This window comes from Ursus maritimus, unplaced genomic scaffold (genome assembly GCF_017311325.1).
Source record: "Ursus maritimus isolate PB19 unplaced genomic scaffold, ASM1731132v1 scaffold_2, whole genome shotgun sequence".
NCBI classification, from domain to species: Eukaryota; Metazoa; Chordata; class Mammalia; order Carnivora; family Ursidae; genus Ursus; species Ursus maritimus.
Window position 1 is genome coordinate 5,951,680 of NW_024424452.1, and position 26,428 is coordinate 5,978,107.

Genomic DNA, 26,428 nt, shown 5'->3' on the forward strand with positions numbered 1-26,428 from the left:
AATTTCTTTAGGAGCACCTGGGTGGGTCAGTCAGTTAAGCATCCGCCTTCAGCTCAGGTCATGATCTCAGGGTCCTGAGTTGGGCTCCCTGCTCAGCAGGGTGTTTGCTTCTCTCTCTGCCCTTCCCCCCTTCTCGTGCGCTCTCTCACATAAATAGACAAAATCTTTAAAAATTTTTTAAAAAAAGAACTAAATGCAGAAAACAAGATTCTTTTAATGTGTCACTTGATTGCACTGAATAATAATTTTACAGTAGTCACAGATAGTCTTATCTATGTCACAGAAATCACCTGCAAAGGCCACCCTGAAAGTGATGTTCAGATTACGAGGTTATTGGGGGGGGGGGAATACAGTATTTTGAATATATCCCCTGGCAAAATAATTACAGTATTATAATATAATGAGACAGTGAATGGGGGTAGTGGTGGGAGGAACAGTGGTTTTCTTACATTGGGCCTTAAGAAAGTTGTCTCTGAGGAGGTGACATTTGAGCTCATCAAGGATGACAAGGAGTCAGCTTTGTGCCTCTGAGGAAGGAACATTCCAGAGGTCCTAGGTGGGCAGGAGGCACAGCAAGGCCACTGCAGCTAGAACATGAAGAGTGAGGTTGGGAAGTACACAGGGCCAGGGAATGAGGATGAGCTGAAAAGTCTTTGCAGGGGTTTAAGCAGAGGAGGGGCACGATCTAATTTACCTGATAGGGACAGAGTTGACACTGTCTCTGACCTCTAGTTCAGGAGAGAGACAAGAAAACAGGCAAAAATCATAAAAGTATTTTGGGTACTTTGCTAGGAGAAACTAGGGCCATGGGAAGTGCAGGGATTTCGCCAACCTTAGAACTAGGCTTAACTAAAGGTCTTTAGGCTGTGCAATTAATCTGAAACTTATCAAAAGATTTGTCTACCTCCTTCCCACCAAACAATGTGAAACAACTGTTTGCACACTGATTTCAGCCCTCAGATTATTATTTTTTTTTTTAAAGATTTTATTTATTTATTTAACAGAGATAGAGACAGCCAGCGAGAGAGGGAACACAAGCAGGGGGAGTGGGAGAGGAAGAAGCAGGCTCATAGCAGAGGAGCCTGATGTGGGGCTCGAACCCAGAACGCCGGGATCACGCCCTGAGCCGAAGGCAGACGCTTAACCACTGTGCCACCCAGGCGCCCCCAGCCCTCAGATTATTAAATCCAACTTTGGACCTATTACTTTTGGGGGGTGGTGGTGGTAGGAGTAGAGAGGATTTTGCTTCCAAGAACTCGTTCCATGGGGGAACGACCCATTTTTATTTTTCCCAAGGCAGAAATAAGTGACACTAAATACATCCATATAAAATCCCAGCACTTCAGAGGGTTGTTCTTGAGTGGCAACATTTTAAACAAGTAAGGAGCATGCTTCTGAATAAGGCACCTTTCTTCCAAGATACGTTGCAGGTATTGCAAGCTGCATTTATTACAAAGTGTGAAAGGTATCTGTCTGGGAAGGGAACACAAAGACTTTGGTAACTTAGTGATGATGGGGGCGGGTGGTAAGCTATTGTCAGGAAGGAGGAGGAGGTGGAGCCAGGTCCTGGAGGTGGTGGAGACAGGTCATCATTTTAATGCTCTGTCCACCTAACATGGTAACCATGGGTTACTCACTATTCAACCCCTCTCCTAGATGGGAGTCGTAGGTGAGGCCCAACAGTACTTTTCCCTTCTAAGGCCTCTTCGTCCTGCTCACGCCATCTCAACTGGGAATCAGGGCACTCTGCTCCACTCCCGCTCCTTCTCCTAACCCCTCTGTCCTGGCCGGAGACATCCGCCCGCCAGGTAGGAGCTGACAGAGCCCGTCTGCGGTCCAGCCTCTGGGTGATGTAGCTGCAGAACAAATGATCAGGCCGGCCACCTCCGAGCAGAACACCGGGGCTTTCCTTTGCATACAGGATCTCCACCTCCAGCCTTCGCCTTCCCAAGGCCCCTGCTTGCCTCCTCCACTTTCGACCGGTTAAGCAGGACCCCAGGAAGGGAGGAAGGAGAAAACCCCGCCCGGCCTGCCACATTCAGTTCAGGGATGGACTCTTCCTGGGCCCGACCGCCGCCTACGGGAGCCCCTCGGGTGCCCACCGCCCCGCAGCACCCCCGCTGTCCCCCCGCCTCCCCTTCCCAGGCCTGGCTCCTGCGTGCATATTTAGGGCAGAAAGAGCCCAAAGACGACCCGCACCTGCGGGCCCCTCCAACCTTGCGGACGGCCCCGCCCACCAGGCGGAGGTTTAAAGGGCCGGGCTGGCCCACCCGGGCGCAACGCCCCTCCCCGCTCCCGCCGCCTGCCCAGGCCGCACCCACTTGGGGGCGGTGCGCCCGGACCTATTTCTCCCGCGGCGGGCGCGGCCGCTTTAAGCGGGGGCGGGACTGCACGGCGGCGGTGGCGGCCGGGGTTTCGCCGGGGGTCGCAGGCTGGGTCTGCAGGAGGCTGGCCGCCGAGATCAGGGTAAGCGCGGGCAGGCGCGGGAGGGCGGCGGAACGGCCCCGGGAGGCGCGCGCGGAGGCCCGGACCGGTGCGGCGGGGCCCCGGCGTGGGGAGGCCTCTGCGGCGCGGCGGCTCCGCGCAGCGACAGAGGTAGGCTCCGTGAGCCCGGTTTCACCCCGGCCCTCCCCTCCCGGCCCCCACCGGTGTCCAGCCCGGCAGGCCGGGGCCGGCGGCTGCCCTGTAGCCTCCCGCTGCTTGGCCGCGCTGGGGAGCTCTGGGAGGCGGAGGGCTAGCGCCGCGAGAATTGGCCCTCGGCGCTCGCCGTACCACGGCCTGGAGGGCGGACGCTGAGTGTCCGGAGACGGCGACAAAAGGAGGGAAGCGGAGAGCCGTTTGAGACCGGGGAGAGAGAGTGTGGGGTTGGGGCCCTGTTCCCCCAGAGGCGCCCCCAGGCCAGCCTGGCACCTCCCGGCCCCCGCGCAGGCCCCTGGCTCGCCCGGCCCGGCGCGGAGAGCGAAGGTAGCGGCGAAGACAGCGCCCCCTCTGGCCCGGCGGCGCCGCCTCAGGCTTGGCGCGGCGGGGCGGGGCGGCGGGGCCGTTTGTCCGTGCGCGGGCGCGGCGCCGGCTCCGGCCTTCCCACCTGGGCCGGGTCGCGGGGGCCCGACGGAGGCCAGGCCCCCGGCCCCCGGCGTCTTCGAGCCGCTCTCCCACGGACGGGCTCGATGGGCCGTTTTCCCTCTTCAGCCCCCCCTCCCCAGGCCCGGCAGGACGCGGGGCCTGGACTCTTGGGGCCCCGGGGAATGGATGAGTGGAGACTTTGGTGAAAGACGGCGTCCAAGCTTTTCAGGAGTTTGGGCACGACCACAAGTGTATAGGCACAGAGAGGCCCTGACCCTGACTCTTGGGTCCCCAGGGATGGGGATGGGGGGCATTCGTGTTTGGAGGAGGGCGTGTGACCTGAAAGAGGAAGCAGTAGGCAGATCATGCAGTGGGGCTGACAGTATCCCCCTCTTCAGTCTCAGGGAGTTTTCCTGCTCTGAGCGGGAGGAGCGCGCTAGAGCAGCAGTCGGCCTCTTCTCTGCATCGGAGAAGTGCTTTCGGTGTCTCTTGAAGAGAGCGGCCTGAAGAGGCTTTGTAGAGTCAGGGTGTCCCCATCACTTGGGGTAGAAGTGTGAGCTGCTAGGGAGGGCTTCTGGTAGGGAGGGCTTTTGAAAGGCCTGCAGGAGAAAATTAAGTCATGAAGCTGCCCTTTGATGCAGAGTGGAATTAAATGGTTATGTATTCAAGGACAATGCATAAAAGCAAATTCACCAGGTTCTCAAGATACTTTTGGGAGTGCTGGTAAAACAGAAACCAGGTCTTTCTTCCTCTATGTATGTATCAGCCTGGAGAGGTAGTTCTTAAAGTGTGGTCATCAAGAACTTAAAGCATTTATTCATTCATTCAAGCAGCATTTTCTCAGTGCCTGCTTTGTGTTAGCTGCAGGCAAAATTTACAGCTTCCTTGGCCCCTCACTCAACCACAGTCTCTGGGTAGTGCTTGGAGGTCCGCCTTTGGCACCTGATGATCTTAGCGCACACTGAAGTGTGAGAATCAGTCACCTGGGGTAGAGGTTGCCCAATCCAGTCAGCTGCCTGTTTTTTTGTTTTGTTTTGTTTTGTTTTAAGATTTTTATTTTTACATAATCTCTACACCCAACGTGGGGCTCGAACTCAAAAACCTGAGACCAAGAGTTGCATGCTTCACGATTGAACCAGCCAGGCGCCCCTCAGCTGCGTGTTTTTATACAGCCCGTGAACTATGAATGAGGAAAAGTCAAAAGAAGAGTAATGTATCATGACATTTGAGAATTATATAAAATTGAAACTTTAGTGTCCATAAATACATTTTTATGGATCACAGCCATGTTCTTTTATTTATGTGTGGTCTGTGGCTGTTTTCTGGCTGTAACAGAGCTGAGTAGTTGAGATGAGGCCACAAAGGCTGAAATATTTACTGTCTGGCTTACAGAGAGTTTGCCCACCCCTGGCCCAGGGGAAAAAAAGGATATACAGTAAGGGGTGGGGGAAGCCTCTGTTTATAAAAATCATGTTTAGAAAATAATAGGAAAAATGGATGCAAGTAAATTTTACTCAAAAAAGCAGAGGGAATAGTATTGTGAGTTAATTAAAAAGTATTTAGTTTAATACAGCCATTTAGGTACAATTTTCATAGCGACTGTGAGCCTGTGCCTTCAGTAAGTTGGCTAACCATATGCTTATTTTCGTAGGCTGGGTGAACTCATGGACCTGATACTTTTCTCTTGAGAAACAAACCAACTCAAAAGAAAAATGGCATTTGTTGCAACACAGGGGGCCACGGTGGTTGACCAAACCACTCTGATGAAAAAATACCTTCAGTTTGTGGCAGCTCTCACGGATGTAAATACACGTGAGTTGATCCTTCTTGTCGTTGAGAAATGCGTTATCGTGACTCATTCATCTCAGTTCAAATGATGTGCACATTGAGATGAACAGTAATATTGACTCTTACCCTAATTTTCCCGTTGTCGGCCTTGTGGAGAAGCGAAGTGATGAGCATTACTAGCTGGAGCCCCAAAGAGGCACGTGTGTGTGTGTGTGTGTGTGTGTGTGTGTGTGTATCCTTGTCTGTGCATGCACACGTGTGTCTGGGAGTGTGAATGTGTGTGACTGGTTGTAGGGGACTAGTTATGTGCCTTCTGTTGGACCATGACAGTCAAACTGATAAGATCTGATTGCTTCTCTGAAGTTATGAAACCTATAATTTTATGAAGATCCCTAACATAATTTCAATTACCTGATGGCTTGTTTTGTCATTTACAGCTGATGAAACAAAGTTAAAAATGATGCAAGAAGTTAGTGAAAATTTTGAGGTATGAGCTTAATATGTTTTTTTGTTGTTGTGAGGTAAATATTCATATGTACTTTCCAATTGCTTCTCTGTCAATCTTACTAGTCAAAAATCATTCTATTAATGTGATTTATTGGATTTCAGAACTGAAATTTGATGTGTGCGCAGTGTTGTCCAACTTCTTCACACTAGTCACCGTGAATTTCAAGAGATGTTGAGGCGTGTTGCTTTGGTTTTGGTGGTTAAACTTTTTTCCATTTTGAGGCGTATGCTTCCAGGATGTGCTCAGACTTACGTTGTGGATTCACTACTTTCACGTAATAAAGGGCGTGTTCCTGTGGACTGAGAGCCCGGTGGCAGTGGTGGCTCCGCCACTTAGCACTCGCATGACCTTGAGCAGTTCCTCTCTGCTGAGCCTCAGGTTCCACAATTTCCAGGCCTCCTGTGGGTCCTTGGGCTCCGTTCACTTTTCTGCAGTCTTCCCTTTGTTCTCTGGATCAGATGATTTCTGTTATCTGCCTATAGGTTTGCTGACTGTTTTCTGTGTCCTCTCCAGTTGGCCTAGAGGTTGTAAAGTTTGTTTACTTTTTATCTTTTTTTGTTTCAGTTCTTGTACTTTCCGTTTTGGAGTTTCCATTTGGTTCTTCTTTCAGATTTCCCTTCTTCACCGAGATTATCATCACATACCAATACCGTTTTGTTGTTGTTATCCTTGGAACATTTTATAATGACTGCGGTCAAATCTTTGCTAAATCCAACATTTGGGCTAGATGAGGGTTAATTTCTACTGACTGTGGGTTACATTATCCTGCTGCTTGCATTGTCTAGTAGTTTTTGATAATATGGTGAATACTGTATGTGAAGCACAGGGACTTTGGATTCTGTTACCTCCCTCTGAAGAGTACTGATATTTTGACTGGGATAGGCAGTTCAGTTCCTAGCTGACCTCCTCGAGCATGTGTAGGCTTGGTTTTATGCTGTGCCATGGAGGATTGTGGGAAGGTTAAGGTGTTCCCCAGGTCTCTCTAACTTGGCGGGATTCAGTCTCAACTCCAACTCCCCATGGATATCAGCACGGGTTCATTTTAGGCTTGACTTGTTCTAGAGGCCTAGAATAGGCCTTCCTCTAGGGCATGGTCCTTCCTCAGCTGGATGTCTAGGGTATTAAAGAGGTGTTAGGAAAGTGCGTGCACAGTGTCCAGGCTGGAACCCCACTATCCTCCAACATTGCTGGGCCTCTGATACCTCTTCAGATCTCTCAGTCCCGAAGCCATCACTTAGGTGGTCTTACCTCATCTTACTTACATGTGCAGTCCCGTCCTCAGTCAAGGTCTCAGAGACTCAGAGAAGACCATCCCTTGTAGTCCTGTTTCTCTGGGGCTCTGCTTTGCAGATTCCAGCCACTTGAACTGCTCGGAACCCTGGGGTTTGCTCCTCAGTTTGGCGGGACCATCATGCTCTCCTTGGGCACCAGCCTGCTGAGCCCCAGGCAGGACATCCGTAGCAGGCAGAGAGCCATGGTGGTCATTATAATCTCCCCTTCTGGAGACTGTGATCTTGCCCTGCCTCTAGTCCAGCACCTGAAATCTGTTCTCTGTTTTTTTGTCCAACGTTATGGTTAGTTTTGTTTTGTTAGTTTCATAGGCAGGAGAGAAAGTCACTTTCTTTTTAATGTGGGGATAATAAAACATTTCTCAGTTAATGTGATTAAGAACAGCAGATAAAATGTTTTTAGCTTCTGGAATGGTCATTTCGATTACAGAGGATCAAATAAATGCTAGTGGGAATGAGTCGGTGTCCTGCTCTTGTAGCGCTGGGTAGTATTTCCGTTTGCGGGGAGGTTTTTTTGGTGGGTTTATTTTAAGTGGATGCTTTTAAGGACTTGTTGCCTTGAACTGAGGTGGGAAAAAAAATTCTGAGCTGTTTAGAGATTGAGCTAAAGAGCTTTCTCTTCTGCTCAGGCTGCTAACGCAAGCTGTTAAAAACACACACACACACACACACAGAAAAAACCTCAAAAAACAAAAAAGCTAAAAAAAGAGGTGGGAGGTAGGACATGATAGGCCTGCATTCTGCATTTTTGGAAGAACTGCTAAGTGAGAACCTTAGCCCCAGTGGGTTTGAGAGGACGAAGTCATAGAGGAGCCGGTGAACCCGTAGGAATAAGCGGGCGAACCCGCAGAAACGAGCAAGTGTGTCAGGCCTCTGAGTGTGGGCCTGGGGCTGTCTGCATTAAGTGTCCCACCCCTTTCTCTCCTGTCTCCGATCTAGCAGTTAGCAAGTTAATTTCTGACTTTGGTCACAGACACATTGATTAAATTCGCAGAACTAAAAGGCAATGAAGCAGTAAGTGTACTCGGGGCTTTTGGAAATTGTGACTTTGAAAATCTCTATGATAGAAACATTGGCCTTCCATGAAATTCCAGATGACTAAGCCCTTCAAAGAATTAAATACTAGGATGACCCTCGGTAGGTAATTCTAAATTACCGCCGCTACCACCCCAGAAAAATATTAGAATGAGGTGAGTGAAATTAAAAAAAAAAAATCCCAATGCTTTCAGAAGTCTTAAGAAACACATTCTACTAAGCACTTAGGATAAAAATGTGGGCTAAGTCAATGTCCTGTGGGCCGTCTTTCAGGACAGGAGATAAAGAAAACTTCAAGTTAGAACTCGCATGAAAAATTGATATGCATCAAAAAGCTGGGGGCTGAGCTGAAATCCTGGCAGAATAACCGGGCAACTTGTTGAATGAATCTTTTTTATCAGAGGAATTTGAAACACTGTTTTTGAAAACTATGGAAGCAGCAGGCGGTATGGGCTTATGTGCAGATTTCTTGGTCACCTTGATAATGTTCCAGTGGGAGTTTTCTTCTTCCTTGAATCCTTGAATGTGGGTATTTTGTAAAAAGTCTTAAGCTTTGGAAACGAAAGGTGACACACGTGGTTCCTGCCCCCACTGAATTCCCAGCCTGTTTGGGGAGAGGCTGGGACGTACCTGAGGGCTTCTCTGGTGTTTGGTGTGAATGGAGTTGGGCCTGGGAGCCTGGTGCTCAGGCGCCCAGATGCCTCCTCTCAAGGGCTTGTCAGGCTCGAGATAGTAACAGTTTAGCCCCTTGCTCTCATGCTCCCGTCCCCGCCGCGCCAAACTGGTTTTAGTGCCTTTTATGTCCATGCTTTCTCGTAATTTTGTGCCTTTGTGTAGGCTTTTCTTAGAACCTTCTTTTTCACTTTTTCTCATGGTTAACTCCTGCTGGCCTCTTAGGCTTTAGTGTGACCATCACCTCTTGAGGAAGGCGTTCTCTGCCCTTGGTTCCATCCAGTACATGGTGTTCCCTTAGTTGCCAGTGTTTCCTCCATCATAATTCTGTATTGTTCTTTTTTTTTTTTAAATCTGTCTTCCCAGCACATGATTGCCTCCCCCATCTCCGGGGGCATGAATTGTATCTACTATTTCTTTCTTTTCTTTTCTTTTTTTTTTTAAGATTTATTTGTTTATTTTTAGAGAAATTGCACACTGGCAAGCATGGGGGGGGTACAGAGAAGGGGGAGATTCCCAGGCAGACTCCCCACTGAGTGCAGAGCCCAACACAGGGCTCAATCTCACGACCCTGAGATCATAACCTGAGCCAAGGCCAAGAGTCAGACGCTCACATGACTGAGCCGGCCAGGTGCCCCTCTACTTTCTTCATCTTATCCCCCCCTGGGCACGTGACAGAGCCTCAGTGAATATTTGTTGAATGAGCAAGTGAGGCCTTAAGGCCTTAAAAAGAGAAAGGACTTGGCTGTTAATGACACTCAATTTTCACTGCTTCTAAAGCTTATGGACTGATATTCAGCAAGTTTTATACCTCTCTGAGCCTCTTTACCCGTGAACAGGAGATAATACTTACTTAGGCTGGCGAGGACTGAGTGAGAAAGAGTAAAAGCACACAGCTCAGTATTTAGCACACAGGTGCTGTGGTAAGAACACCAGATGACATTAATGAGCATTTATCGTAGAGCATCTCCTGTGTCTTAAATTAATGCATGTAATCTTTACGTGATTCCCTAAGGCAGGAAATAATATGACAGTCAACAGATGGGGACACTGAGGCACGGAGACTAGCTAACTGCCCAAGGCTCCCACTTCCTGAGTGGGATCCAGAAACTGCTTAGGAGCCATTTTACTGCCCCGTCCCCAGCCTAGAGGTTCCTTTCCAGTTCTCCTTTTAAAGTCAGTGCTGGGATTAATAATAGATTAGGTAAGATTATCATCTAATTTGTATCTAGATTAGGTAAGATTATCATCTAATTTGTATCATCTATAAATCTGACCAATAAATTAGCTTTTCAGATCAGAAAAAGGTGCCAGTTTGTTTAGGCTCTTCATTTTCCACTTGAAGAAGCTAAGATCTAGAAGCTAAATGATTTTTCAGAGGTCTCATACTTAGGTTGTGGCAGAGCCAGCCTCTAGAACAGGTGCCAGATTCCACGTTTTCCCCAGCATTATTTCTACTTTTTTTTTTTTTTAAAGATTTTATTTATTTATTTGACAGAGAGAGAGACAGCCAGCGAGAGAGGGAACGCAAGCAGGGGGAGTGGGAGAGGAAGAAGCAGGCTCCCAGCGGAGGAGCCTGATGTGGGGCTCGATCCCAGAACGCTGGGATCACGCCCTGAGCCGAAGACAGACGTTTAATGACTGAGCCACCCAGGCGCCCCTAGTATTTCTACTTTTAACAGTAAATTTTAACTCTGACTTTACATGTTAAATTGGATTTCAGAGGCAGTGATTATTTTACTTAAAACTATGTTACCAGTGAAGCGTCTAAAAGCATTAAAAATTACTGTTGCCTTCGCTAAAATGTTTTATATTTTCTTGAGATTATAATCTGTGAATTCGAAAGGAAAATAGGTACACAAACTTAATTTGGTTTTTCTTTTATTTTTGCATGATTAGAATGTAACGTCATCTCCTCAATATTCCACGTTCCTGGAACATATCATCCCTCGATTTCTCACATTTCTTCAAGATGGAGAAGTTCAGTTTCTCCAGGAGAAACCAGCCCAGGTAATCTGCTCAGAAATGTCAGTGGAGGGGGGATGTCGTGCTATAAGATCATTTTGTTCATTTATGAATGAAAACACCTGAGAAAACTTAGGGTTCCACTTTAAAGTAAGATTTTGTCACGTAAGGATAACTCTGTCCCCGACCATGCCTCCTCAGTTAAGTGTTTTGGGTTTAAGTCATTCACATTTGCCAGCTGGTGACATGTGTTCATGGAGTTCAAATATCCATAAAAAGAAGGAATGATCTTTTAGTGACCTTCTGCATACTTTGTGCCTGCCTCTACACTTCCTAGTTTCAGTTCTCATAACTTCTGACCACTTTTATCTGTACCCCCACCCACTCTGCACCCCCTTCCCCACCTTGATCATTTTAGGAGTCTCACATCAATTTTTCCTGTAAATATTTCAGTGTGTCTTTTAAAAATAAGTCTTTAAAAATTATCATAATGCCAGCGAAAGTTATTGCTAAATAAAGCATTTTTCTGTTGTGCCAGTCGAAGGCCTACGTCTTTGACCTGCCTTTCAGTTGTCGGCTCCATAGACTGAATCCTGAAAGCTAAGTCAGCTCGTGGTGTAATCAGTCGTTGGGCCCAAGAGAATCCGGAGCGAGGACTGTAGGAACCAAACCGGTGTTGGAGGGAGATCCCAAACCAAGTTCAGTTTGCATCGTATCTTTCATGTGAAATCCACCAGACATTCACACCCTGGTGCCCTTCCGCGGGAAGTGATGATTAGTTGTGAAGGAAGGAGAGTTTGGCTTGCTTGATTTGGTGCACCACCTGGGATTACATTTTAGTAATTTACAGGATTATTTCTGAAATGGGGTCTGTCTTGTAGTTTGGCAGTTCCCAGTGCTGGGTGCCGATAGCTGTGTAACTTAGAGTGTGAAAGAAGTACTTTGGGACTCTTGGGAGGATTCGATATTTACATTTTTTAATTTTTCCTCACCAGCAACTGCGGAAGCTAGTACTTGAAATAATTCACAGAATACCAACCAACGAACATCTTCGTCCTCATACAAAAAATGTTCTGTCTGTGATGTTTCGCTTTTTGGAGGTAATCCTTGAGAAGTCTTGTTATTTAGCCATAGCTTGATTGTCCGTGGTTTTCTTATTGTGGAATCTAGTATTACACAGCTACTTCCCTTTCACTAAACTTCTGATTGGCGTGAGTTAAAATTTTCTTAATGTCTGTTTTCCCCCATTCTGCTGACCAAATTACTAAGAAGTATTATTAATTGACGATTCTTTGTTTTGAGTCGGCGGGGAATTGGCTAGACAGTGGGAATCTTTGGGAAGGGCTGGGTCGGCAAACCCAGACCGCAAGGCTCTTTGACTTTGTGCTGCTTCAGGCACAGGAGATGTTCACAGAGTTTCTCAGATTTTTCAGGTAAATCCATCCGATATCTGTTCAAATTGCCTCTAAAATTGTTTTCTTGGCTGTTCTTCGTTTTGATGTATTTAGAATCCTGTTGTGTTTCTGGGCCCCTTGGAAGGATGAGCTTTGGAAAGGATAGAGTTGGAGTCAGATCCTGGCTCTGCTGTGTGTTCACTGTGTCATGTTAGCCACGTACGTGGCTTGCCCTCTCTGAGCCCTGGGTTCCCATGGGTAAGACGTGGAAGACACCCCGTTCAGAGAGTGTAAAGTGTTTAGCAGACGGTCCAATAAACCATAGTGGGCTTTTTTCACAATATTTTCAAGCAATGAAGAAGTGTCATTTGGACCATTAAGACCTTCGTTCATGGTGTGACTTGCCTTAAGTGCCAGTTTTTCATCTGTCAGAGTATTACTTTCCAGAGCTTACTGGTGGGATGCACTTCACGTGGTCCACCAAAGACCTCAGAAGCTTATCTGAGATAATTATGTTCTGTGTTCTGTGTTCAGTAAATCAAATCTTGAGTTGGCTGGTGTAGGGTGTGTATACAGAAAAATGCTTGGAAAATAGTCTGTAGTCTTTAGATTAAGCTCAGAAGTATAACTTTTTTAAATGCTTTTTTTTTTTTTTAAGACGGAAAATGAAGAGAATGTTCTTATTTGTCTAAGAATAATCATCGAGCTACACAAACAGTTCAGGCCGCCCATCACACAAGAAGTAAGTGTTTATCCGGATAGCATTTATAAAAGTGTGTCAACAGGTTTTTTTCCGCCGTGTGGTTTATTTACTCTCTTAGAATTGACAGGACACGTGCTACTTTCAAGGAAAGGGTAGCCTGAGTTTGGGGGAAATTCTTTATGGGTTTCACAGTGACTTTTTTCTTGTTAACGTTTACGTGAATCTTTGGCTGAATTTGTACACTTGTTGAAATGTGGTAAACTACCAAACTGGCAGGGCTGTTCGGGACATTCTGGTATTTATTGGTCTGGTGTGCCAGAAGGCTACAGTCGTTTCATGCTCTGCAGTGGTTTAAGACGTGGGGTCTGACGTCAGAACTGGGTTGGAATCTCAGCTGTGTAATTAGTAGGTATGGACAGTGGTAAGCGCCTAGCCTTTCGGAGCCTTTTCCATCAAGTGAGGGTTCTCACAGGGACAGATCCTCAGAAGGTTGCTTGAAGAACGAAAATAATTTTTTTGAAACACATATAATTACAATCTGTATTTCCTGGCAAATATACTCCCCCCCCAAATGCTTGTTTTTCATACTCATTCTTTATTGGCTCAAGGTAGATGTGAAAGTTCACAGTGGGCAGTAACCACATTCATATAACAAGAATGGGAAATCAGTCAAAAATCAGGTTTTCATTAAATCATACAGGAGTAAAATACAGGTGTAACGAGTGTGGGAAAACCTTTGATTCTAGGTCCTGTTTTATGTGACACCAGAGAACTCAGACCCAGTTAAATATGTGGGAATGCAGTAAATAGGGAAATAATGAGGATTTAGTGAATGGAAGATTTCCCATTTGGAGTCAGGATCTGTTAGTAGATTTTTAGCGTATCAAGAATAAATCCTGTGGTTTTCTAACTGCATTTTGATTTTGCTTATCGAAATGCCACTCAGTGGTTATTGGTTGAAGTCTTGAAAATGGATGAGAAGCCTCTTATCACCCTGAGATATTTGAAAAATTAAATACGAAAGTTAACGTTCTTTGAGTGATTGGTGCCCACATAAAAGGCACTAAACATGCCGTGTTAAGCCGTAATTACGATCTCTTTTCTCTGTTGTAAACCTTAGTAGCCTATTGTAGATTATTTGGAAATTAAAAGAATAAAGATGAAGTAGAATTCCCGTCATCTGAAGAAAACTAATGTCTTGATTTCTATTCCTTTTCTTATGTAACGTTTTCTGTGTAAATGTAATAATATTGCATGTGGCATTTTATATCTTGTTTCCCTTCACATCATATAAGAGTATTTTCCAATCATAAAAAGTCCTTTATAAAGGTAGTTTTTATTGGATGCGTAATAAATAGTCTTTCTTATGATGCCCTTGTTTTTGGATATTTAAGGTATTTCAAAATTTTTGCTTTAGGACTGTTGCTGAGTATCTTGTTGACAGTTCAGATTATTTCGTGGACTGGGTTTGTAAGAGTAGGATTATCAAGTCAAAGGTGTTAATGCTATAATGCTTCTGCTAGAGACTGTTAAGTCGATTTCCAGAAAGGTTTGAGCAGTTGATGCTTCCCTGGTGGTACGGGAGAGTGTCCCTCTCGTTGGACTGTCACGCATGGTGTAACAGTACTTTTTGAAAGGCAAGAAGTGGCATTTATTTTAATTTTCATTCCTTTGTCCTTCCTGAATCAGAAACTTTCTTCCTTTGTGTCTCCCTTTTTTGTCTGTCTGTTCACGTCCATTACCTCTTTGTATTTTGAGTCTGACATTTTTCCTCTTTTATGAGTTCTTATGTAGTAAGACTGTTAACATTTTTGTTACTTACTCTCGCTGTTTTCTGTTGATAAATATCTTCCTTATACTGTCTTTTTTAAATTTTATTTTTAGATTCATCATTTTTTGGATTTTGTGAAACAGATTTACAAGGAGCTTCCAAAAGTAGTGGTATGTTTTTAATATTGTTTGACTCTGTTATTTATATTCAGTTATTACTTACTCATTCCAAAGGGAATTAGGAATAGTTGGGTTTAAAGAATAATGGGGGGGTGCTGATTTTAGAATGAGGAGTGGTTAGTGGTGGTCAGAATATAGGTTGATAAATGAGCCATTTAAAAGAAGAAATCTCTTGCTTTCACTGTTTAAACATGTTATTTTTGACATAGAAGTGGTAATATATTTTTATTGAAGAATTTGGGGGAAAAAAACACTCAAGGCAAATCATAATTTTCTCACTTGTAAACAACTATTGACGTTGAGGTTTTGTTTTTTCACTTTTTTCGTGCCTTTTAAAGATGGTTGCACTCCTGTTTTGAAGCCTTTTTAGGGAAGTGGTGTACACTTTCAGCCCCCTTTTCATTATCATTAAAATTCTTTCCTACATGGAAAGAAGCCTTTCTGAGCGGTGTCAGCAGCGTGCGGGAGCGCGTGGCGTGTGTGAGGGCGGGCTCCTCCCGCCTTACTCTCACCTAGCACACTCCTGCCGGCAGTCACAGCTCTTAGTGGTCCCGTAACTTCCTGTCCTACGCATGTACCTCGACTGTGTCCTTGGTGTGGCTTTTCCCAATTTTCAGTTTCTAGCTATCACAAGTAATGGTAAAAATCATTGTGCGTAAATCTGTTCATATGTCAGAGTTTTTAGTCTAAAGATTCTTTTTTTAAAGCTTTAAAGACAACTTTTAAAAATTATCAAGGTAATATGGACTCCTTTTGGTATTTTGGGGATTTTAACCTAAGAATGTATAAAACTTAAAACTTAATTGGGTTCTGGTTTACCAACTCCTCTCACCTGTCGCTCCAGTCAGAAAAGCTGCTTTGTGTAAGAAGTGGTCTTACTTCGTGTAAAGCCCAAATTGCATCGAGAACTAAGGATGGCTACGAGGCCCTGGCTTTTAAAAATGTCTGTTCTTTGCTTTGGTTCCTGCCTTTGATCTCTGTGGAGGAGACTGTTTGCAAAGTGGATTCAGTGGGGACTGGCTCCTAGGTTCCTACCACTAGACGGATGGGCCACATTCTCCCCTGCCTGCTGAGGTAGTAATGTAATATGCCACGCATTTCATCTTTTACCAGCTAGGAAAAAAGGTAGAAAATACTTGGGCAAGTTTTTGTCTTCCATTGTTGGAGGTAGAGACTGTTGTTGCTGTCGTGTTATCTTCATCCATAAAGAGAACCCCAAGTCATATGGCATCAGTGCGACAGAGACGTGTGTGACATTGGGTTTCGTCCACCACAGCTCAGGTGGGTTGCGCTGAGGAATATTGTATCTAACTTTAGGAAGAATGATTTCTGCTCTTTTTATGCAGAACCGCTACTTTGAGAACCCTCAGGTGATCCCCGAGAACACAGTCCCTCCCCCGGAAATGGTTGGTATGATCACAACAATTGCTGTGAAAGTCAATCCAGAACGTGAGGACAGCGAGACGAGAACAGTAAGTTTTTTTTTTTTTTTTCAGTTGTTTTGCTTTGTTTTTATTCCTGTCTTTTGTACTGGGTGAAGAAAAACAATGAGCTACACGGACTTTTTACGTATATTTTTAGTGTATTTGAGGGGTTTCTTCTCTAAGCACTGGAGACGTTTTAAGGTAGCACACGTGTGTGTGCCTGCGAGAGCATCCCTGATTCTCTGGGCAGCCTTGAAGTGCTGAACGGGACTGTTGCTCACTGTGGGTGCAGAGATCAAATGATAAAACCGTAGTGGAAATCCAGAATCACCTGTTGGAAAGACAGCTGCCCAGGCTGGGGGGCCTCTGCTCCATCCTTAGCTTTGACATTAACGAGGTCTCTAAGCTACATAGAAATTTCTAGCTCCGTGCCTGAGAGCGTAGGCTCTGGGGATAGAAGCTTGGTGACGATGTTCCAGCCCCACCACTTGGGCTTTCTAACTGTAGCAAAGCACGTAATTTTGGTTCTGGCCTTAATTTTCCTTCTCATTATCTGAAAAAACTGTCTTGGGGAAGTTCGTGAGGGGAATGCTGGTGTTGTCTGCAGGTGACGTGTTGTATTGGAAGTATCTGGCACACAGGTAGCTTGTACAGTGCGGTTACGATGACTGTGTTTGCAGGATTGAGTTAAGAATTTCGTCTGTATTTGTATTACTGCAGTCACTTCGTGGAATGTTTCAGTTTGTGCTAAGATTAACAGGAGTCTACATTTTGAATGAAGCTTTCATTCCTTTTCTCCTCCTGAGTCAGAAACTTGTTTTCAGCTTCCGTCTTTGTGTTTCTTCTCTTGCTTCTCTGCTCCTGTCCGTTGTCCTTTGGTATCTGAGTCTGACATTTCCCTTACCTGTACTGGGAGTTCTTATGTATTTAGAATATTAAATTTTTTCTTATATTTATCATAAGCCTTCTCTCTTTACAAATATTTTTTAATAAAACGGGTAAAATTTTACTTTTTGCTGTTGTTCTTTTGAATTAGTTAATAGATAACTAATTTAAAATTTCCTCAAGTGATTTGAATGTCTACGTTTTGACAAATTTTCCTGATGTTTTTTACTGTGGGTGACGGTGTTGGAAAATATAAAACCCTTATATTAAATGATAGTTCTTTGTGCTTTGTTTCCAAAAACAGTTTGGCTCTTTCACCACAGACGTGGCGGTACTTTCTCTTCATTTCGCTGGGGCGATGCTTAGTAGTGGTCTGTGTTACATGCCGCGGTGCTAACCATGGCCCTGCTTGCTTCTCTCTTCCAGCATTCCATCATTCCAAGAGGATCTCTTTCTCTGAAAGTGTTGGCAGAATTGCCCATTATTGTTGTTTTGATGTATCAGGTATGTGTATTGCTTACTCGTGTCTTGGAATTTGGGGCATCTTATGTCATGACAAGGTTCATATCTAATTGTGGCAAAGGGAACAGGCGTGGAATGCACACGTGCTAACTAATGTAATGAATCTCAGAGCGGTTTTGGGTTTGCCAAGTTATTCTGCCATAGCAGAGCGCGAGAGCATGAAAATCTGGTATGTTTGCTTGTAGCTCTACAAACTGAACATCCACAATGTTGTTGCCGAGTTCGTGCCCTTGATCATGAATACCATTGCAATTCAGGTATCTGCACAAGCCAGGTGAGATTTCTTCGGACGGCAACTTGGCTCACCCCCGCAGTCCTGTAATGCCAAGTAAAAGCACACTGGTCGTCATCTTTTGTAAGACACGGAAAGTTTGAGTGATAAAATCTTGGTAAAATGATACACGCTTTTGGCTTTTTGAACTTGTATTTCAATAATGATGTGAATGGTTGTATCAGTTCCTTATTTCAAACAGCTGAGCTAATACCTTGGGTTTGGGTGTCTCATGAATTTAGAACTACCGTTAGTTGTTACTGTGCTCACTCCCAGCTGTGGGATATGCAGACCTTTCCACCTTCAAGCCCTGTTCTTGCTGTGCCTTTCAGCATGAGTGCTAGAATGTTCTCTAGCCCTTGTTCCCCCTTACCTGTCACCCTTCATCACTGAACATGTGAGCCGTGCATATTCACCTTTTGAAGCCCGTTGGAGCTTTTTCCTCAAACTTACCAGCATTCTCTTAAGACCTCTGTCACTCACTCTCTTCCCTGCAGCCCATCTGACTCTGGGTCACGGGAGGGCAAGATCTGAGGGTGGATCAGCCGTAACAGCCCTTGGTGGCCTTCGCTGGGGTCTTTCACGGAGCAGACAGTCCCCTGATAGAGTCTGCTGGCTGAGTGGATCAGTCTGGCGGGGGCTGTGTGGGATGCACGTTGCAGCTGGAACGGCTTGGAGAGCTGCTTGCTTCATGCCCCTAAACCCTTTGTGTTATTTGGAACTGCGCACAAACGTAGAGTATTTACGGTTGGTGCTGTGTTCTGTTCTGTGTAGAAATCACACTTCTGGGGCTCAGTAATGACTGTAGGCTTTGATTAAAACGTCCCCTAAGGAGTTAAGAGCTAATATTGTCAATTCTATTCACTTCTCATCCAGGCAACATAAGCTTTACAACAAGGAGCTGTACGCTGACTTTATTGCTGCTCAGATTAAAACATTGTCATTTTTAGCTTATATCATCAGAATTTATCAGGTGAGTTCACTGACGTCCAGGTCAAGTCTACTGAGACAATTTACACGCAATAAAATTCACCTTTTGTAGGTATTCAGGTCTGCGAACTGACAGATACCTACAGTTAGACACACCGAAATAGAGAGCATTTCAAAATTCTTTTTATTCGTTTATAGTCTGTTTTTGCCCCAGTCCCTGGCAAACACTGACTTGTTTTTTGGCACCTAGTTTTGCCATTTCCAGAGTGTCAAACAAATGAATCCCATAGTTGGGTAGTGTATGTGACCTTTCAAGTGTTACTCCTTTCACTTAGCTGTAGTGCTGAGATTCAGTCTTGTTTTATTGTTACTGGTGGTTAGCTGTCTGGTCTGCTTAGGCTCCCTAACATAATACCATAGACTGGATGGCTCAGACAACAACAGCTTATCTTCTCACAATTCTGGAAGTTGGGGAGGCCAAGATTGAGGTTCTAGCAGGGCTCAGTTTCTGGCAAGGACTCTCCCGTGTCACAGATGGCTGCCATCTTGCTGTGTCCTCACATGGGACGGGGGGAATGATTGGGAGAGATGGCTGTTTCTCTTCTAAGGCCACAGTCCCATCGGATTAAGGCCCCATACTTAAGATCTCATTTTTAACCTTAATTACTTCCTAAAGACTCTGGTTTGCTGGTACAGTCACAATGGGGGTGAGGGCGTCAACGTGAATCTGGGGGCGAGGGGACACAGCGTCGTCTGTAGCTGCAGGACCGCCCTGTGTGGTCGCACCGGGCTGTGTTTATCCATTCACCAGCTGCTAAACATTCGGGTTGTTTCTGTTTTTTTTTTTTTTTTAAAAGCAGCTTTATCAGGATATAATTCACATATCAACTGTACACTTTACAGTTAAGTGGTTTTTAGTTTATTCAAGGCTTTGTGCCGTTGTCATCACCATCCAATTTTAGAACTGTGTCTTCACCCTAAAAAGAATCTCCGTCCTGGTCACCAGCAACATTTGTTTTCCTATTGGCTGCCAGCCCCTGGCAGCCACCGATGTCCTTTCTGTCGATAGATATGCTGATTGTTTTTCTGGCCGTTGTTAATAAGTCCCTCGTAAATAAACACTGGCACACAGATTTTCACGTGGACGTGTTTGGTGCATTGACTTCTGCCGTTGTCGGAAGTTGTGTGTTACAGCAAGTTTTGAGGAGAGATTGAAACTTTAAAAAATGGCATCATTCATAAGCCAGTGATAGAGGAGTTTGGGATGCTCTTTTGAGGAGCCTGAAAGGTGATTTTGTTTCTGTTTTTCCCGCTTGTGGTTGTAGTCTGTCCTGATTTCAGTCCTGAGAAGAACTTGGAGGAAAGAGATGACACCTTATTTCCCATTAGTCCTACAGTGTTTTCGAGTAAAATTCTGATGTAGTTGTAGTTACGTATAGCAGTAGGATTCTATTACAGTTTGTTATTATTTTAAGGAAAAAGCTTTATTTTCAGGAAAGTAAAAATGAAAACACGTAGCCAAATTGTTTAGAGTAAAAAACTACCTTCGAAAGCATTGGTAACGTTTTCTGTCCCTTTTTTAAGGGCATTTGTCTAGATAATGATAATTCGCACTGAGAATATGGAACATTTGGTTTTAAAAATCTGAATTAGGTACCCCTGGATATTTTAGTCATCTTGCGCTATCTTGGCGAATTGCCCTCTTAACACTCCTCCAAAGGAAACTGATGAGAGCTTGTTCTGAGTTGAGGAAAGGTCTGTCTCGTGTCGTTCACAACATACATTGACGGGAGGACTGAGTAGATTATGGTCTATGAAATTTTCAATATTCTCCCTCCTTCCCACCTATAATAAGTGATTCATATTCATTATTAAAAGTTGGGAAGATACAGGACAGTCCAAAGGAGGCTTCCGTAATCCCATTGTGTAGGAGAAACTGCTACGTTAGTTGCTGTACATCCTTCCACGGCGGCAGCGGGCGCGCAAACTATCCAAACTTTCTGGGTAATACTCGTTTGTTAGGGTGATTACTTTATGAGCGTCCTTTGAGCCACACTTAGTCTTAACTGAACTTTTTTGAAGTTTATAAAATGGGGGTTTTTCTTTTTTTTTTTTTTTTAAAAGATTTTATTTATTTATTTGACAGAGAGAGAGACAGCCAGCGAGAGAGGGAACACAAGCAGGGGGAGTGGGAGAGGAAGAAGCAGGCTCCCAGCGGAGGAGCCTGACGTGGGGCTCGATCCCATAACGCCGGGATCACGCCCTGAGCCGAAGGCAGACGCTTAACCGCTGTGCCACCCAGGCGCCCCAAAATGGGGGTTTTTCTTATCCTCCCCCCCAGTCTATATCAATGTAACTCTGTTTTCCTGCGCATTTTCACAGGAGCTGGTGACTAAGTACTCCCAGCAGATGGTAAAAGGAATGTTACAGTTACTCTCAAACTGCCCTGCGGAGACCGCACACCTCAGAAAGGAGCTTCTGATCGCCGCAAAGCATATCCTCACCACAGAGCTAAGAAACCGTATGTCCGCCTCACCGCGCGATGCTCGTGTGGGCCTGTCTGCCTGTGCAACTGCGGACATCCCGTTGTTGGGCTGTCTTTAGTTCGCTCGGGTGTTTCAGGCTCCGTGTGGCCTTCTCTCCTGCTCTCTTGGGTTTCCTCTTTCCCCTTCTTTCTCAGCCTCGTTGCCTCCGCACTCTTGGTCTGCCTCTCTTGTTTGCCTGTTACCAGGCTTCTCTCTGCATCTTCCCAACAGTCTCATAATTAATGTGATCGTTTCCTTAGCATAGCGCACGTCCTCAGCATCTCATGGTACTTCTCTTCCTTTTGGCTGCATATCTTTTGAAATTGCAAGTAGCTGTTTGCTTGTTAACTCACAGCTAACGGGCTTGAAGAGGTGAGAAGAAACAGTGTTTTCTTTCCCTGTACTGTGAAAATGGTGGATTGGTCCTCTTTTTATGCACAAGATTATTACTTGCTTTTTGGTAATCTGATAATTATACTTTTTCTATCAATTATTGATAAAAGATTTAAAAATATTTTTGTATTTGCCATGTCCAAATCGTTATGTCGAAGTTACATTCTAATTGTTTTGAGATGATAATCCTTTTCCCCTAGTAAGGATTCAGTATTCACTGTTTTATTTGCCTGGCTTGCACAGTGAGGTGTACATAAAACTAAGATTGCGCTTTCTTATGTAGCTCTTAAACATGAAAAGAAAGGTATAGTTCGAGTGCTAACACGTGAACTAATACAGTAAAATTCAGATATTTTTATGCTGTTAAAATACAAATTATAATGATACTGCCTATGGATATACCTTAGTGGTATATAGACATTTTTAAAAACTTTTTTTTTTTAATGTAACATAGCAGAGTGCACAAAAGAAATCTATAATTTGGCCAAAAATTACAGAACAAATGCGTGTGCACATCCCTCAGGTTGAGAAATTCCGCGTCAGCGGCACGCAGAGCCCGCACGGACCTCTGGGGCTAAGGCCCGTTGCGGTTTGTCCGGTCACGGCTCCCTGGGCCGTGTGTGGCTTTTCTGCATCTCTGAACAGAATCAACATAGAAGAATTTTAAGTGGAACAGTTTAAAATCTATTCACTGCAGTTCTCAGATTAACTATTGGCATTCCTGCCATTCGAGTCATGAGGCTCTGGGAGGTGCTTTTGGGGAGCCAGCCCCGTAAGCCGCTCAGCTCCGTCTCTCTTCTCATCCTATTCCACAAAGATCAGTGCGTTTCCAAGATGCTGCTCTCAGGGTTTGATCGTATCAGGCTTGTTGAATTCAGCTTTTAGAGCCCCCCTCCCCCTTTTAAATCTCTCTGCTGATTGGTTTGATTTTTTTTTTTTTTAAACCAGATACTTTAGGATACTTTATTGAGAAGCCCATAGTAGTTCTTGGACTTAAGTGGGTAACAACACCACAACTCAAAAAGGTTTTTACTTAAAGAAACACTTAAAAAATTATTTTAAACATTAATATTAGTATATATTATGTTATTATAAAATACAAAAAAGTGTTCATATAGCTAAAATTTACACATCCACTGACATTTTCAGGTAGCTCTACTTTTTTTTGGCATCTGAAACGATAGCAAATGGTAACCCATTTGCACTAACCCCGAAGAGCAGTAGTTCGAGAAAACCTAGCTGTCACGTTTTCTGGAGGTTCTGATTCCAGGTCATGGAGGGAATCTGGGAACTAGGGCCGTTTAGCTTCATTTCTTACCACTTCCTCCTCGCACACTTTGCTCGTCCCTAGCCAGCCTGCCAGCGGTTGGTGCCTGAGTCCTTGGCATCTTTCCGTGCCTTCTTCCTCTGGGCCATCTACCGAGGACCTTCCAGGCACGTTCCCTTCTCCGACTTCAGAGGGATTGCTGGTTGCGTCTTCCTTTTGGCCCTTCTCCCTGTGCGGCCTCGCTTTGGGGGTTACCTAGAGACAAGCATCGTGTCTCTGCAGTGCACACGCTTCTGTCAGATCTTTGACCTGCAGTAGCTTTAGCTGGTGGAGAATGTACTTTGATTTCTTGAAGCTGGCCCCAGTGTCAGGCTTGTTCCAGAATCTAAACATCCTTTGAATATTTGTGGCCAGAGTTCCCTGGGGGAGTGTGGAGGAGAGGCCTAAAAAATGCAGGTTGCTGCCCTTTCCGCACATCCTCAGAATTGTGATTTGTCCCTGAGTGAAGACCAGCTGTTTCTACCCTGGTGGAGTCTACAGGTCTGCAGGGGAGCAGGGGGAGGTTTGGCGATGATTCCATCTGCAGGACTAGACAGAACCCCCGTGAGTTTCTAGTCAGCCTCACCCAGAAGTGGGGACCCTTAACCTGGGCCCCATGTCGAGGACAACCCTGTAAAATTTTTAGACTTTTGTAATTTATATGGAGAAATACACTTATTTCTCCATAATAAGTAATCATAAAATGTTTAAGAAGGATGACTTCAGGGCAGTGACTAAGGGGGAATTAAGGAGATGGTGCCCCTCTTCTCCAGATAGGCGTGGGCGGATGGTGGCAGGGTTTTGTTTGTTTGTTTTAAATACTGTTTGCACCCAACATGGGGCTCAAACTCAACAACCCCAAGACCAAGAGTCACTTGCTCTTCCAACTGAGCCAGCCAGGTGCCCTGCTGGTGACAGCTTTTGAGGAGGGTGGGATGGGCCTCCCCTGAAATACTAGGAGCAGGTTCTCTGCCAAGGAACAGGAAGCTCACTTTTTCTTACTCATTCTCTTATACTGAATGTGATTCCAGCTGTATCTTTGACGGCAGACGGCTTGTGCGGCCCAGCAAAGACAGTGTCTTGGACTGAAATACAGCATGTGTGTTTTTCTCCTCCCCACGCGTTTCCAAATCTAGATTGCTAATGAACTGTAGGTTGGCTCCTGTGAAGGTACTGAGAAGGAGCTCCCAGTGTCATTGGTGTAATTGGTGACATATGCAATGGACATTTGTGTTCTAGAGTTCATTCCTTGCATGGACAAGCTGTTTGATGAGTCCATACTCATTGGATCAGGATATACTGCTCGAGAGACTCTCAGGTATGGTATTAAACGTGCGGTATCTATTGACAAAGTGCAGGGGGGCAGTGAGCCGTGGCACTTCGTGTTACGAGTGTTTCAACAGACATAAGCTTTACTCTCCCTTTGAGTTTAGAATTGCAGGGAATTTGGAAATGCCTTAGGTTGGTTTTTGTGCCTTAGCTTACAGGGAAAAATCAGAACAGTTGTCTTGGTTTAAATCATAAGTAAAACTGTATCTGACTTGTGTTAGTTTTTCTGTTGTGGTTTTTTGGTGTTTTGTTTGTTTGGGGTTTTTTTGCTTTTTATATAACAAGTGTGTCTCTTTATTATAAAAGTATATTTAATGACCCAACAAGAAGCAAGAAGGAAAGAAAACCTTTTGGTTCTATGCAAGGAGTTCAAGCAACATAAATAATATTTTGGTGTATTTCCTTCTAGCTTTATTTTTTACGCATTTAATAAAATGAATAAAATGTAGACTATTCACTGCATTTTCCATATAAAATAGTTACAAATATGAAGACGCTTTTTTTTATAGCTTGCAGTTGAACCTGCCTGCAGTTGGACATTAGATCATGTCACTCCTGCTTGAGACCCTCCAGTGGGCTCTCTGTTGCCCTTGGAAACGACCACCAGACTCACCACTTGCGTGGGATTTGGCTCTCCCTTCCCAGACCTGTTGCAGCCACGCTGGCCTCTGTGGCACCTTGGCACGTCCCACTCAGGGCCTTTGTCTTTCCAGTTTCCTCCTTCTGGAAATTTCCGTGGCTCTTTGCCCTATGGCCCTTTTGTCCTTAAGGTCTCAGCATCAGTGTGACCTTTTCAAAGGGGCTTTGCCTGCCCCCTAAGTGAGCGGCTCCCCCTCTGGTCTTTGTCCCAGTGTGTTTTCAGGTCTCCCACGTCACTTACTGTGCAATTTGTTCCGGTCTGTTTCCCCTCCTGTAATAAGCTTCCTGAGGCCAGAGGCTCTGTTCACTTTGGTCACCGGTATCCTGGTGTCTAGCTCATGGCTGGCATGTAGCGGGTGTCCAGACATTTAGTCAGTGAGTACTCAGTAGCTCAAATGTTCTTTTTCTGTCTCTCTAAAATAGTCACAATTTATAAGGCGTTCATTGACACACACTGTTCATGTTTGAGTAACAAAACCCCTTTCTGTGTGTGATTTCTGCTCCTATACTGTATGCGCCCTTGTGACCACGACATGCGAGAACTTGGAAAGTAAAGATTTAGGTACCGAGACCAGACTTGAGCCTGTGGCCGTGTAGCTGGGGAAACTGGAAAAAGCGTGCCCAAATGTACCGCCCTGTGTGTTGCTGGGGCACGTGGTGGGAGAAACGGTGGCCTGCAGATGTGGGACTGTGGGAACGTGGCCCGCACGCTAGCAGAGGTCTCTGCCCGCAGGCCCCTCGCCTACAGCACGCTGGCCGATCTCGTGCACCACGTCCGTCAGCACCTGCCCCTCAGCGACCTCTCCCTCGCCGTCCAGCTCTTTGCCAAGAACATCGATGACGAGTCTCTGCCCAGCAGCATCCAGACCATGTCCTGCAAGCTGCTGCTGAACCTGGTGGATTGTATCCGCTCCAAGAGCGAGCAGGAGAGCGGCAACGGGAGAGATGTCCTAATGCGGATGCTGGAGGTACCGGTCCTGAGAGGCGTCGGCGTCCTGCTCTTTCGTCCCGTAACTTCTCTGTGCCAGCCTACTCATCCGACCAGGGGTAGTCACAGGGTCTGCCTCCCAGGATTGTCCTGAGAGATGAGAAAACAGTACATGTTGCTCTTAGCACGGTTCCTGGCAAGTACTTAGAAGAGGTCTTTCTGGGATGCTATGTAACCAGGGCTGGGTTCTCTGCGAATACCTCTGGGGAGGCACCTAGTTCGGTGTGTGGGTATGGAGTAGAGTGTGATTGCCAAGGTCGGTGGTGGTAGCGGTGCCACTATAGTTACCATTGGGGAAAACGGCACACTTGTGTTCTTCATACGAAGCAGAGCGACTTCAGCGAGTGGTTTCACAGTTCCTTTGTCTTCTGAAAGGGTTGTTGGCCTATCGAAGAGGAATGATTTTTGTCTTTCTCGCCACTTTCTCTTCCTGCTAGGTCTTTGTTCTCAAATTCCACGCCATCGCCCGGTACCAGCTCTCTGCTATTTTTAAGAAGTGCAAGCCCCAGTCAGAACTCGGAGCTGTGGAGGCAGCCCTTCCCGGGGTGCCCACTGCCCCTGCAGCCCCGGGCCCTGCCCCCTCCCCCGCGCCCGTTCCCGCCCCCGCCCCGCCCCCGCCCCCCACCCCTGCCACCCCCGTGACCCCAGCCCCTGTGCCTCCATTTGAAAAGCAAGGAGAAAAGGATAAGGAGGACAAGCAGACATTCCAGGTCACAGATTGTCGAAGTTTGGTAAAAACCTTGGTCTGTGGCGTCAAGACAATCACGTGGGGCATAACGTCATGTAAAGCACCTGGTGGTAATTCCGCTCTTGAATTATTTAGACATGATGTTTTTCACAGAGTGGGCT

General features: G+C 45.4%; 1 protein-coding gene across 1 annotated transcript in view; it reads left to right on the top strand.

The window, feature by feature from the left end:
* The first annotated feature begins 2,325 nt into the window (after positions 1-2,325).
* LOC103670100 (transformation/transcription domain associated protein) overlaps positions 2,326-26,428 on the top strand; it is a 110,220-nt gene continuing 86,117 nt past the window's right edge. Inside the window, exons 1-15 of the mRNA XM_040634781.1 lie at positions 2,326-2,466; positions 4,715-4,875; positions 5,289-5,338; positions 10,255-10,365; positions 11,316-11,420; positions 12,373-12,456; positions 14,302-14,358; positions 15,714-15,839; positions 17,103-17,180; positions 17,384-17,472; positions 18,346-18,442; positions 20,782-20,920; positions 23,863-23,941; positions 25,325-25,559; positions 26,017-26,377. Coding sequence (XP_040490715.1) covers positions 4,776-4,875; positions 5,289-5,338; positions 10,255-10,365; positions 11,316-11,420; positions 12,373-12,456; positions 14,302-14,358; positions 15,714-15,839; positions 17,103-17,180; positions 17,384-17,472; positions 18,346-18,442; positions 20,782-20,920; positions 23,863-23,941; positions 25,325-25,559; positions 26,017-26,377 — 1,711 coding nt within the window. The 5' untranslated portion in view covers positions 2,326-2,466; positions 4,715-4,775. The remainder of the gene's footprint in view (positions 2,467-4,714; positions 4,876-5,288; positions 5,339-10,254; positions 10,366-11,315; positions 11,421-12,372; positions 12,457-14,301; positions 14,359-15,713; positions 15,840-17,102; positions 17,181-17,383; positions 17,473-18,345; positions 18,443-20,781; positions 20,921-23,862; positions 23,942-25,324; positions 25,560-26,016; positions 26,378-26,428) is intronic.